At 42.7% G+C, this 13,924-nt stretch overlaps 1 protein-coding gene across 6 annotated transcripts in view; it reads right to left on the reverse strand.

Annotated features, from left to right (window-relative positions):
* The window catches only part of LOC133459453 (protein furry homolog), a 103,618-nt gene continuing 89,694 nt past the window's right edge, over positions 1 to 13,924 (reverse strand). For 4 of the 6 annotated variants that reach the window (XM_061739396.1, XM_061739395.1, XM_061739393.1 and 1 more), the window contains exons 54-66: positions 12,659 to 12,733; positions 11,519 to 11,689; positions 9,907 to 10,101; positions 8,822 to 8,959; positions 7,788 to 8,002; positions 6,756 to 6,960; positions 5,830 to 5,979; positions 5,466 to 5,564; positions 5,267 to 5,350; positions 4,923 to 4,940; positions 4,623 to 4,733; positions 3,053 to 3,288; positions 1 to 407 (exon numbers count right to left, since the gene is read on the reverse strand). In XM_061739396.1, coding sequence (XP_061595380.1) covers positions 149 to 407; positions 3,053 to 3,288; positions 4,623 to 4,733; positions 4,923 to 4,940; positions 5,267 to 5,350; positions 5,466 to 5,564; positions 5,830 to 5,979; positions 6,756 to 6,960; positions 7,788 to 8,002; positions 8,822 to 8,959; positions 9,907 to 10,101; positions 11,519 to 11,689; positions 12,659 to 12,733 — 1,956 coding nt within the window. In that variant the 3' untranslated portion in view covers positions 1 to 148. The remainder of the gene's footprint in view (positions 408 to 3,052; positions 3,289 to 4,622; positions 4,734 to 4,922; positions 4,941 to 5,266; positions 5,351 to 5,465; positions 5,565 to 5,829; positions 5,980 to 6,755; positions 6,961 to 7,787; positions 8,003 to 8,821; positions 8,960 to 9,906; positions 10,102 to 11,518; positions 11,690 to 12,658; positions 12,734 to 13,924) is intronic. The other 2 variants (XM_061739398.1, XM_061739394.1) reach the window with 1 other exon arrangement.

A 13,924-nucleotide genomic window follows, 5' to 3' on the forward strand; every position in this document is an offset into this window, starting at 1 on the left:
TGTGCTTGTGGGTCTAGTGCTGAACAGGGCGGTGAGCAGGCGTCACCCCGGTCCCCCCGGTCCCCCCGGAGCTGAGCAGCCGGGGCAGCAGAGGGAGGTTCCGGGCCGGTCTCGGCTGCAGGGGTGGGGTCGGGCTCCACAGCTGCTGTCAGAGGCTGGTCCCGGAGGCGCTGGAGTCGGGGAGGTAGGTGTTGACCACCCGGTAGCCCTGGGCGCGGCGGATCATGTCGCGGATCTCCCCGTTGAGCTCCAGCAGCTTGCTGCAGATCAGGCTCAGGTCCTGCCGGGAGCCCACCAGCGCGATGGTGCCGGTCTGGCCCAGCGTCTGGTGCCGGAAGTAGATGTTGAGCAGCGTCTGGACCTCTGTCTCCGAGCTGCCTCCAAACACCCCGTCGGGCCACTGCCTCCTGAGAGGGACGGAAAGAAAAGAATCAGATTTAGTCCTCCACCTCCCTGCTAGTCTCCCTTCGGGGATTAATAGTATCTCTCAATTGAATTGCAATTGCAATGTCTTCCAGTGCAACTGTGAGAAACCTTGGTGTTGTTTTCGATCAGGATTTGTCGTTTAAACCATATGTCAATCAGGTTTGTAAAATAGCATTTTTCCATCTCCGTAATATTGCAAAGATTAGGAAAATCCTCTCGCAGAGTGATGCAGAAAAACTAGTTCTTGCGTTTGTATCTTCTAGACTAGATTACTGTAATGTGTTATTAGCAGGATGTCCAAGTAATTTGCTGAATAGGCTCCAGCTGATCCAAAATGCAGCAGCACGAGTACTGACAGGAATCAGCAGGAGAGACCACGTCTCTCCAGTGTTAGCGTCGCTCCATTGGCTACCCGTAAAATTCAGAATCCAATTTAAAATTGTATTACTTGCATATAAAGCCCAAAACGGCTTAGCTCTGCATTATTTGCAAGACCTGATAGTGCCTTATGTTCCTGGCAGAGCTCTCCGTTCTCAGGGTGCAGGTTTACTCGTAGTTCCTAGAGTATCCAAATGTAGATTTGGAGGGCGGGCGTTCTGCTATCAGGCACCACTACTATGGAACCAACTTCCAATCTGGGTTAAGGAGGCTGACACCCCCTCCACCTTTAAAAATAAACTTAAAACATTTCTGTTTAGTAAAGCCTATAGTTAGTGTTTAGTAAACCTCTAGTTAGTGTTAGTAAACCTCTTGTTGGTGTTGGTAAATCTCTAGGTAGTGTAAACTCTAGTGTGTTAGAGTCGCTCCTGTAATTTCTTGTGCTGCCCCCCCCCCCCCCCTTCTCTTCTCTTTTTTCTTGGTGCAGCATCCTTTGCCGGTGGTGAAGAGCATCTCTGAATGCAAAACACCGGATCCTGCAGTGTGGGAGTGAGGGGGGCAGGGTAACGGCCCCTTTTGGGCGGGGGAGAGGTTCGTCCCTCAAGACTCCTCTCCCTGGCCCTGCCCCTTCTCAACCTTTCCCTGACCCTGCACCCCAACCTGGGACTTGATGATTGGGCTGGAGCTTCGGGAGCTGCGTACTGGCCTGCGGCCCCAACCCCTAGTCATCCCGTTGCTGCTTCCACCTGCCTGCTGTGCTGTTGACGTCCCCGACCCCCAGTCTGGCCCTCGGCAGGAGGGTCCCCCCTTATGATCCAGGTCCTGCTCAAGGTTTCTTCCCTCCTAAAGGGGAGTTTTTCTTGCCACTGTTTGGCTTAAGGCTTTTCTCCCACTATGGGAGTTTTTACCTGCCATTGTTTATGTAATAATTGCTCGGGGGTCATTTTCTGGGTATGGGTCTCTGGAAAGCATCTAGAGACAACCTTTGTTGTATTAGACGCTATATAAATAAAATTGAATTGAATTGAATCTCCTGTGAGGGTTTAAATGGTCATTTTTTTGTCTGTTTGCTGCAAGGTGGACAAAATAAGGTGGTGAGGAATAATTAAACCCAAACCCGGAGGAGGCCAAAAGCTGACGAGTAAGAAAACATTTGTCTTTTAAAACTTGAACAAAAGTTTAGTCCTTATAGTTATTGTTAAAAGAGGTCAGAATGCAGCACAAACAGACGCCTGCATCAAGTTCAACATCAACCTGAACTAAAAAAATGATTGAAATTTGGTTTCTACGGAAGAGTATCAGGGCCAGGCAGGAGAAAAATCCAAATATTTTAGGAGGATAGGAGAGGAGAAGATTTTTTTTTTCATTATGCACTTTGAGAAAAAAGTTGAAATTTCGAGAAAAAAGTTGAAATGTCGAGAAAAAATTTGATATTGATTTAAAACACATATCACACATATGCAGTTGCATAACTTCAGAAACGTCCCCTCAACGTTCCACTCCTAGGATGTAAGTTAAATGGTAAATGGCTTACACTTATATAGCGCTTTCCAGCTGTACTCCTACCCAAAGCGCTGCAACCATTCACCCACACACGCACACATTCACACACCGGTTGTCGGCGGAGCTGCCATACACAACGGCGCTGGCCTGACAACCGGGAGCAACCGGGGGATTCAGTGGACACTTTGGTGGACACAGGCGGAACTAGGGTTCGAACCACTGACCTTCAGGTTCATGGGCGAACGCTCTACCAACTGAGACACCTTCCCAGTTAGTTAGTTAGTTAGTTACAGCTGCTGCTGCAGAGCTGTCAGTCACTCTGCTAACTGGATTTGATGGAGGAGGAGACATTTACACTTTATTCACCAAATTGTATTTCAACTTTATTCATGAAATTGTATTTAAACTTTATTCTCGAAATTTCAACTTCATTCTTGAAATTGTATTTCAACATTATTCTCGACATTTTGACTTTTTTCTCAACATTTCAACTTTTTTGTCGAACTGCACAATAAAAAAAAATCTTCCCCTCTCAAATATTTTTTCTCCTGCATGGCTCTAATACTCTTCTGCAGGTTTCAATATATACCCGTTCATAACATTTAACCTTAAGCCAACGTGTTAAACTGCTGTTTTAGTTCAACTGTTGTAGCTGGTCATCAACTCTCCTCCACACCAGCACACTTCTGCAGCTGGATCACCTGGTCGCTCCGAGCCAAACGCTGGCAGACTTGTCTTCTCTCACCTGCACTCCTGGATGTAGCGCACGGCCTTGGTGAACTCGTTGTTGCGTAGGCACTCCAGGATGGCCTGCACGGCGGCCTCTGAGGAGGGGAAGCTGGGCACCACCATGGCCGCCAGCTGGCTGGCATGTGCGTGTGTGTGGGCCATGTGCTTGTGCTCCAGGTCCGTGGCTAGAGCCGTCTCTGCCGCCTGCAGGCTGGTCCTCAGGTCCGTCAGCTCCCGGGACATGTTCAGGAGCTGGGAGGAAACGTGAAACGTGCATGAGGCTGACGTCATTACAGAGGATACTATGCAAGGGAGAATGCCCTTCCAGGTTCCATTATCATAAATATATGGAGGACGCAGGGGCGTGAACCGTCGGTGTGCCTGTGCGAAGTCCATATATTTATGTTAATGTCACCTCGAAGGGCATTATCCCGCTTATTTCATTTCATTTTATTCTTTATTTCATTCAAAGAATAAAAACAATTCAATACAAATACAAATACAAATACAAATGTTCATAAATTGTGAATGAAAAGGGAGCAGAAAGAAGAAGAATCTTATCTAATTCCCCTTTTTTCAAGAAATAAATTCACAAATAACATAAATTAAAAAGTAAAAAAACAACAACTTAGTAAATAAAAACTAAAACAAAATAAAATTACCGCCGTCTATGGGTATGTCAATCAAACTTAACTAACATATTTCATTATATTTACTTAACATACAGGCTTTAATTGTTCTTTTGAATGTAATGTTTGATTTGGATTCTTTATTTTCTTTATTCAGATTGTTCCATAAACTGATTCCTTTCACAGAAACACAACGTTCCATCAATTTAGTCCTGAATCTTGTTTTTTTTTTTTTTTTAAATCTGTTACTTTTAAGTTATATGTGCTTTCTCTTTTTTCAAATCTTTTCTGAATGTTGATTGGTAAAGTTTTTTTATGAGCTTTAAACATAATTTGGAGAATACTATAGTCTACTAATTCATGAAATTTCAACAATTTTAACTGAAGGAATATTGGATTTGTTGGATCTCTATATCGTTTTCTACTGATTATTCTTATGGCTCTTCTATGGCTATTCTTATACCACCATGGCTTATACCACGGCCACTTACCAAAAAACATAAATATTAAATCAGTTATTCATGCTTTAATGTGTTTTTGCTTTAATTTGTTTCAAAGAATCAAAGTCCACAGATAGTTTCCTAAATCGTTTTATTAAGCTACATATATGATATATGATATATATATATATATTAAGATTTGCAAGACTTCTGCTCTTTACCGTCCTGCGGTAGCCGGCTCTTCTTCTCTGAATCTCCGTTGCCGCGGTTAACGCCAGGGCCAGATCCAGGGCAATGATATTAAAGTTATCAGGCAATTTGACCAAACTTGTTTTCTAAGTGTAGGTTATCACTTTTAACCTACACCTGCCAGCCAATCAGAATCCAGTATTCACACAGACCGTGGTATAAATATCTTATAAGATTCAACAAGAATTCGCCCCGGTCAGCTGTTTTCCAAGTCATTATAACCTCATTTTATGTGATTAATGTGTTTATCAAGCGTGATGGGACTCACCTCGGGCACTGAGCTGATGGCATGAACCTGGCCAATGAGGGCGCAGTAGGACTGGAATAATAGGAGCAGCTGGAAGTGCAGCTTGTAGAGTCTCTGACAAAGCTCCAGTTGCTGTACAATCACATAAAGTACAAAGTCACATTGATTATCCTTCCAGAATCACATTTTCCACAGATATGCACAAGCAGAGGAATGCAAACATGCAGTTAACTAGCAAAAAGTCTGGTGGAAGGTAAATAAAGCAGTTTATTTGAGAGGAATCAACAGCAGTGAAGTAAGGAAACTTGTAAGAGAACTTACTGCAAGAGATTCCATTTGCTAGACAGCGAGAGAGCATGTTAGGGCGTCAGAGCGAGGTGAGAGGAACACAAAGCGTCAATCAAACACATGCAGAGCATTGCATTCACGATGCCGACTCACAGTCAGGCTACCGAGAATTAGTCGACAGTGCAAAAAACAGCAACTACTCATTTCTTTGCAGAGTGGATGGTAGAAAAAGTCAGGAGTATAGAACAGATAACATACAGCAAATACTATAAAATAGCACATGTTTCAGTGTGACATTAATCAGAAGCTGATTAAATAACTTATTCAGGCTGATTTCCTGTGAACTTTAGACGTTTGTGTAAATAAGCAGTGCGTACTTTCTCCTCTGAATCTCCCGGCTGGCAGGTCACTACGCTGTCACCAGGACACCTGGGAAACGTATCCTTACAGTTCCTCAGCCACTGGTGGAAGAAAGGGGAAAGGGGGGCACACATTTTTTTGTTTTAGTCCAACTTTTGTAAGAATATATAAAAAAAAAAAAATCTAAAGAAAATCTGTAATGTGAGAGTGAATTACCGATACAGCAGCTTCCTCTCTGCCGTTGTACGTGTCCAGGTATTCCTGCAGCTCCAGCGCACTGAACTTCATCTTCTCCAGCAGCCCATAGGACATGATCTACAAGGACACAAAATGAGAGAAGATAGCAGGAAAATCAATTCAGCTTATTTAATTTGATACTATGCCAATAGAGGGAATGTGCATGATGTTACAGATGCAACTTCTCAGCGGGTTAAGCCCGTGGTAGAAGTGGTAGAAAGACTGAGGCGTATGACCGGGCCCTTTACAGCCTGGAGCCTCTCGTCTCATGCCGGGCTACTATATCAACAAATGATCACAAAGAAGCCCCGCCCCTGAGTGGTGGATGTCTGCCAGTACTCACCGTATCAGCATCGATGTAGATGGTGGGACAGTCTGAGCACGTGGTCAGCATCTGTGATGACCTGAGGAACTTTGATCCGATGCCTCTCAATCCCTCCCCGAGATAGGTGGCAACGTCAGTGGTCAAAGTGCAGAATTTCCCCTGGATGTTCTGTGAGAGAAAACATGCTCAAGGAAATGTTTACAGTACAGTAATCCCTGGTTTTTGGCGGGGGTTACGTTCCAAAAAGAACCCTTGATAGGTGAAATCCGCGAAGTAGCAACTTTTTTTTTTTTTTTTTTACAATTATTATACAAGGCTTCAAATTGCGGAGATCAGCACCGCCCCACCACGACCCGATTAATTGGATTTGAACAGGAGAAAATGAAAAAAGATTATGTAAAAAATACAATAGGTACAGTAGGACAGATTGTGACTGGCGTGTATTTCTCTGCTCTTCTGATGGTGCTGCATCCTGACTCTGTAGCGTCTTTTTCTCCTAAACCCGCGGTGCAGGTGTGTTTTTTCCAGAGAAGAAAATAGTTATGGGTTGTTGTTGTCGCTCTTTTTTCTTCTGGGTAAAAAGATTCTTCTAAACCGACACCATGGATTATATCTGAGACTGTAATGAACGATTCATCAAAGGCTCCCGTTCTTCAGCTGCTGCTGAAGCTCATTGGTCGTTCTCAGCTTGTTGCTAAGCAACCAACGTTATTGACACAGGAAGTGAAGAAGCGGGGAGACTGTTTAGCTAATCAGAATGCAGAACACGATGCACAATGAAAATCTGTGTAGCAGCGAGACGTGAAAGGTGAACCGCGTTATAGCGAGGGATTACTGTAATGGAGACGTGATGTTACCCAGGTAGAATATAGAAACATCATGTTCCTGAAGAGAAGAGTGTCATGGATTATAAATTAATTATTGAAATCAATCCTAGGATTTACCTTAAAAAGAGATGAAAAGACTTGAAAAGTGTAGACTGCACAAGACCCATCCGAGTCCATAACAAGTTGGTTGACATGGCAACGCCAGGCCTCCTCAGCATCGTCAAACACTGTAGGTTGAAACGCTGCCAAGATGGCAGAGAAAAATGGAGACGGAGGTGGAGGAAACCCGAGGTCCTCCAGGTCGTCTACATCATCCCGTAAACTGGTGAGAGGAATTAAAGAAAAAAAGATCCGGATCGTAATTTGTATGAGCTGGATAATAAAAACATATTTTTTGTTCTTTGCATCTCTCTAAAAATGTAGGAAGTACTTAATATGTCAAAACACAAGAAGAAATGTATTTACAGGACTGTGTCAGAAAATTAGAATATTGTGATGAAGTCCTTTATTTTCTGTAATTGCAAAAATGTCATACATTCTAGATTTATTACAAATCAACTGAAATATTGCAAGCCTTTTATTATTATTTTAATATTGCTGATCATGGCTTACATCTTAAGAAAACTCAAATATCCTATGTCAAAAAATTTGAATATTCTGGGAATCTTAATCTTAAACTGTAAACCATAATCAGCAATATTAAAATAATAAAAGGCTTGCAATATTTCAGTTGATTTGTAATGAATCCAGAATGTATGACATTTTTTTTTTTTTTTTTTTTTTTTTTTTTTTAAATTGCATTACAGAAAATAAAGGACTTTATCACAATATTCTAATTTTCTGAGACAGTCCTGTAGACTGAGATCTAATATCATAAATACTGTTAATCAGCCTGACATCGCCAAATCTTAGGGATTTGGTTACACTTTTTAAACACTGAGACTTTTATAAAGAGAAAAATTGGATGCATCTACCGGTAAAAATTACTTGCAGAAAAGTGAGAAAGGTTCCTACTACAATAAATACAGTCATTTTCTTCCAATACTGTACAAATACTCAAACATGATGGCGGTGACAGATTAAAAACAGCCCGTAGTTGATTCCATGGTCAGTAAATGTTGGTTTTGATGTGCATGTTTGTGGTTGTACCTGGGCAGACAGTTTGGGTCCAGGAAGTCCAGTGGGGGCTGGCAGTAGTCCGGGTTGAGGTGGTGGTCCAGATTAGCGATCTGATCCTGAGGTTGTCCCGGCAACTCCAGAGTAAAACTCTCCCCACAGTCCGAGCCGTGAGGCAGCTCATTGATGCTGAGGGACAGCTCGTCGTCCTGAGCCTGAGTGTCCTCGTCCTCACCACACGCCCTCACCTGAGGGACAGAGACGTTACAGCTCCCAACAAGAACACACTGCAGAAAAACAGACAGCTACATCCAGTACTCCAGTTGTTAAAGAAAATCAGGGGGGATGGTGTATTTGATCATATGGGGACAGATAATTTGTGCTGATTACAAATAATATAATATATTACAAATAATAGCAGTGACCAAAACACCTGCAGAAATACTGCAGGAATGACATAGCAGCAGTTAAATGCAGCCTTCTGTAAGCTTTAAATATCCACTGGGCTTACATCAAATACATCAAAACACAACAATAAAAAACACTTTTCTGAACTTATCAATATGACTCTGTCCTTCACAGGATAAGTATAGTGTAAATCACTGCAAAAACTCAAAACCTTAACAAGAATATTTGTCTTATTTCTAGTTAAAATGTCTCATTTTAGTAAAAAATTCTCATTACACTTAAAACAACACTCATCACTGGAAAAAACAACAATTTTCACCTGTTTCAAGTAGATTTTCACTTGAAATAAGTAGAAAAATCTGCCAGTGCAACAAGATTTTTTTGCTTGTAATAAAAAGATTTTTCTGCTTATTTCAAGTGAAAATTTACTTGAAACAGGTGAAAATGGTCAAATAAGTTATTTTTCTGGTAACTCTAAATGTTGAAATAGCAGTAAAACCACATTCATTGATGAAATGACATAAGGGATGGAAAGGGGGGATGTCAGTTTACAGGGGGGATGATTTGGACCGTTTTTATTTCAGGGGGGATGCCATCCCCCTCATCCCCACTCAACTCCAGTACCGACTACATCCATGAAAGTGTGAGCTATTCCTCACATGCAGGCCAATGTGATCATCGTGGAGCGCTCCCTGACCCGGCGTCGTGGCGTTGAAGGACTGGGGGTCAGCAGATGTGTCGTATGAAGTAGACAGAGAATCCGTGGGGTTGGTTTCCTCCGATGGAGAAGGATTAGTCTAAAACAAGATGGAAAAAAATCAAAGAAAATAAGGGTTTTTCCTGCCCCACACTGCAAAAACTCAAAATCTTAACAAGAATATTGGTCTTAATTCTAGTTAAAATGTCTCATTTTTAGTCAAAAAATCTCATTACACTTAAAACAAGAGTCATTACCAGAAAAATAACTTATTTGAAAATTTTCACCTGTTTCAAGTAGATTTTCACTTAAGATAAATAGAAAAATCTGCCAGTGGAACAAGATTTCTTTGCTTGTAATGAGAAGATAAATCTTGTTCCACTGGCAGATTTTTCTACTTATTTCAAGTGAAAATTTACTTGAAACAGGTGAAAATTGTCAAATAAGTTATTTTTCTGGTAATGACACTTGTTTTAACTCTTGTGCTGTCTTCAGGTCAAGGAAGAAGGGAGGAAAGAAGGAAGGAAGAAAGAAAAGAAGGAAGGGAGAAAAGAAGGAAGGAAGGGAGAAAAGAAAGAAGGGAAGAAGGAGGGATAGAGCAGCAGGAAAGAAGGAAGAAAGGGAAAAAAGAAGGAAGAAAGGAAGGGAGAAAAGAAGGGAGTAAGGATGGGAGGAAGGAAGGAAGGAAGGAAGGAAGGAAGGAAGGAAGGAAGGAAGGAAGGGAGGAAGGAAGGAAGGAAGGAAGGAAGGAAGGAAGGAAGGAAGGAAGGAAGGAAGGAAGGAAGGAAGGAAGGAAGGAAGGAAGGAAGGAAGGAAGGAAGGAAGGAAGGAAGGAAGGAAGGAAGGAAGGAAGGGGAGAGCAGGAGGAAAGAAGGAACAGGATAATTAGGTCATTTTGACCCAAAGACAGTACAAGGGTTAAGTGTAATGTAATTTTTGACTAAAAATTAGACATTTTAACTAGAAATAAGACAAATATTCTTGGTATGACTTTGAGTTTTTGCAGTGCAGTGAATGTTAATGTGGTGTTGATCTAACGTTACACACGAGCTGGGAGTGGGAGAGGCTCTGGCTGGTGGAGGACTCCTCTTCCTCGGAGGACTCGTCTGAGTCGTGGGGGTCCTCGTGGCCCAGACTGGGGGTGCTGCCCGAGTGCTGGCTCTCCTCCAGCAGGTCCCCCAGCTCCGTGCTGTCCAGAGACCTCCGCCGCACGCCCCAGTTAAAGTTATCTACCGTCTCGCCCTGGAGGAAACACACGCACGCGCAGCCACAGTGAACCGGAGCAGAGACACAGAGCAGCAGAGGCTTGTTGCCATTAGGAAATGTTCTTTATAAGCACAAGATGCAGAATGAGGTGTTATTCATGACATGGAAATATGCGGGATAGGCGTCAGCTTTCAGCACGATGATTTATCCCACAAAGGTTTAACAAATATGTAGTTCTGCAACCAAGCTGTGAGAGCAAAATGAAGCATAGTCCTAGTGTTTTTTTGCTTTTTCCCCCAGTAAGAAAAGAAAAGGAGCCAGCAACACCACAGCACTGATCAAGGCTAATGTTACGTGCTCCGTGTGAGACACCTTACCTGGAGCTCCTAGGCAGCGAGGGGGGGGGGAGAAAGAGAGACAAAGAGTTAGACATACAGGGAGATGAGTAGAGAGGAGAAATATACTTATACAAAATATATTGCTGTTAAAGAAAGTTGAAACGGACAACAAGGGCCAATCCCAATACACCCCTTGGGTAGGGTCCTTGTAATGTTCCCTAGAAATTGAGACACCACTTGCTACGTCACTGCGTGGTTTACGTTCGGTTACGTAAGCGACTGCGTAGTTACGTTTGCACATACGTCACACCATATCAGGAAGCCCAGAGATAAAAGCTGTTTTAATTTCCACTGTAGCACTGTTAATATGCCACTTTATTAAGTTTTAATATTTTTTCAGGCGTAAAAGTAACCGTTAAGATCCCCAACCTGGGCTCAGTTTATCCAAATAACGCTGTTAAGAAATTTGATCTGATGTTTTCGGGGATGAGAAGAGCTGCCGGCGATTTATGGTTCCGACGCAGACACCAACACCAACGCAGAGCCTACGACGTAGGCTCTGCGTAGGCTCTGCGTTGGTGTAACGCGGAACCATAAATCAGCCTTTATTCTGGCAAGATCTGAAGATACAACGCAACAACAAGCAAGCGAGTGATTATGTACATTCACTGAGTGAATATTATAAAAGTAAAATATATATTTCTCGCTAGAAATATAATCAAAACGCATTTTTATGCAGAAAATAACTCAAAATATTGATTTTATTCACTAAAAAATAAGAAATGTCCGCCATGTTTTTTGTTTGATTCAGTCTGCAAATGATGACGTAAAGCATTCTTGGAAATTTTTCTGGCCCTCGGTCAGCGAGTCATTATCTGAAATCCCTCGCTCTGAAGGGCTAGATTCATACACACTAGCCCTCGATATGCCCACTAGCCATAGATGCAAAGAGGAATTGGGACGCCACTACCCTCACGGGAACGCGCAAAATTTAGGGGTAGGACTGAAAAGTAGGACTAGGGGGGATTGGGACTGGCCCTGAGTGTAAACCAGGGAAGGACAGACGAGCAGGTCCCTAAAGGTGGGGGGTGAAGTGCACGCTGCACGGATCTCACCTCTCCGTCCTCCAGCTCCACGTCCAGGAAGTCAAAGTCCCGGAAGACTCTGAACTGCTGCTCGCTGGCCGTGTCGTCCAGGGTGTCGTCTCTGGTGCCGCCCTCCTCCGACGACACCCCGCTCTCTCGCACCTCCATCATATCCAGGTCTCCACAGGAGGAGAAGATCACCTGAGGACACATGGGGAACAAACAGAGTTTACTTTCAATTGTTTCAACTTTAAAACAATATACAAATAACACATTTACAGACTGTAGAACATGTACCGTATTTTCTGGACTATAAGCCGCTACTTTTTTCACAGGTTTTCAACCATGCAGCTTATACAAAGGTGCAGCTATTCTGTGGATTTTTCTTCCACCACTCAGGGTGCACTAACCGGAATTAGAATCAAAACTAAGACAAAATAAATGCAAAGAAGAAAACGCTACTTCTTCTTTAGCAGATAGAAGTAGGTAGAAGCAGATTTCAAACAGATAAATAGATAAATAAATACCGGTTATTTTCTCTTGGTTCTGTCCCTGTCAGGGTTTGACATTTCCCCCAGTTTGTGTTTTCTGTTCTGCCCCGCCTGTTTTCCATCTGCCCTGATTGTCTGCACCTGTGTCTCGTTATCCCCTGTGTATATCTGGTCTTGTCTTTCCCTGCTCCCTGTCGGTCCGTACTGTTTGCTCCCTCCATGTCCTCGCCGTCAGTTTTCCTGTTCGTGTTCCTGGTCCAAGTTTTTTGATCCTGCTCAGCAGCGCTTTTGGTTTAGTTTTGGTTTTTTGCTCAAATAAATCCTGTTTTTTGGAACTCCTGCCTCTCGCTCTCCTGCTTTTGGGTCCTCAACAAACCACCCCCCTGACAGTCCCGTTTTAATCAGCAAAGTTACTGCCGTCGTGTTAAAAGACACTGTTAGGAAAGGATCTATTTAGGTACAAACATGTACATCATTTACAGTTCAAAATCCTTCTGTTCCATGTAGTAAATATCTAATCTAACAACATAAATATCCGCGGCTTGCATATCTTTTTTTCTTTAAATAGAGCGGATGCGGCTTGTATGCAGGTGCAGCTTATAGTCCAGAAAATACGGTAACTCTTTTTTTAAAGGTACATTTTTTTTACATTGTGAACATCACAGTTGAGGTTTCTTACCGAGGGGTTCTTGGTGAGTCCAAACTCCTGTCCACAGAGAGACAGCACCGTCACCAGCTTCTCTCTGGTTCTTTTCTGTGTGATGGAGAAAGATGGGGATTAATATAAAAATCAGTCAAAGAGAAAGCACACATAAGCTCTTCTTCCTCCTCTGTCAGCTTTTCCTTTTAAGAGTGGCCACATCGGAGCCCGTCACACCTCCTAAGTGCATATCCTCTTTCACCGCATCCAAAACCCTCCTCTCTGCTCGTACCCTTGTTTACCGCCGGGCTGCTCCCTGTCCAGCATCCTAGTACCAACTACTGTCCCTGCTCTTTACCAGCCCAAACCAGCTCAATCCACAATCTCTTACTTTGTCTCCAGGGTTTCTATCCCTGGCTGGCTGATCCTCTGATGTGCTCATTCCTAACTCTAGCCATCCGTCCATCCATCCATCTGTCCTCGCCACTCCCGAAGGAAATCCTGTCTGTCAGCCTCAGATAACCCGTCTGGTTAACCTTTCTCTTACTCTCACGGCTCCACTTCTATCACAGACAACTTCAGACACCATTCTCCACCCGCCCCACCCTCTTTTCTTCACGTTTTTCCTCACTCCCCAGTTCTCTGCACAGATGAGCTCAACTATCTAACTTCCTGAATAGTATAAAACCTCAGCTGCTGTTTGTCTTCCATTTACAGACGTGTGTCCCGTCTGGCTGGGACTCCCCCCATTCTTCTCTCCAAGTTCCCCCCTCCAAGTTTTCTTCCACCTGCTACTTCTGCAGATATCACTGTCCTCGGAGACTCTTTACCAGGGCTGGCCATCGATTCACATGTCAAGAATCGATTAAATTACGATTCTTAAGATTCTGAATCGATTATCCAGATTTGATTCGATTCCGATATTGATTTGGGTTAGTGTTATTAAAACAGTCTTTTGAGCGGTTGAATGAATTACATGACTGTGTAGTTATGCAACATATTAATATTAGTATTATATTGAGTTTCAACAGCAAGTATTGGCAGCTAATGATGCTGTAAGGACCAGTCAGCTCCCAGAATGCTGATAGAACTGCTTTCAGAAACATTGTGGGTCAGAATTACATTCCGTTTTTATTAGTTCCATTTTCGGTCTTTTTCAGTTTTTAATTTTTGAGAATCTTAATTTTAGCAATTTAAGCAAATGTAACCCCCAGACAGTATATAAAGTAATGAAATATAGGCAATTTATGCAATTATAACTGAAAACTTTAATGTTTTCATACCTTTAAACATATTTAAATTCAG

This window comes from Cololabis saira, chromosome 14, assembly GCF_033807715.1.
Source record: "Cololabis saira isolate AMF1-May2022 chromosome 14, fColSai1.1, whole genome shotgun sequence".
Taxonomy (NCBI): domain Eukaryota; kingdom Metazoa; phylum Chordata; class Actinopteri; order Beloniformes; family Belonidae; genus Cololabis; species Cololabis saira.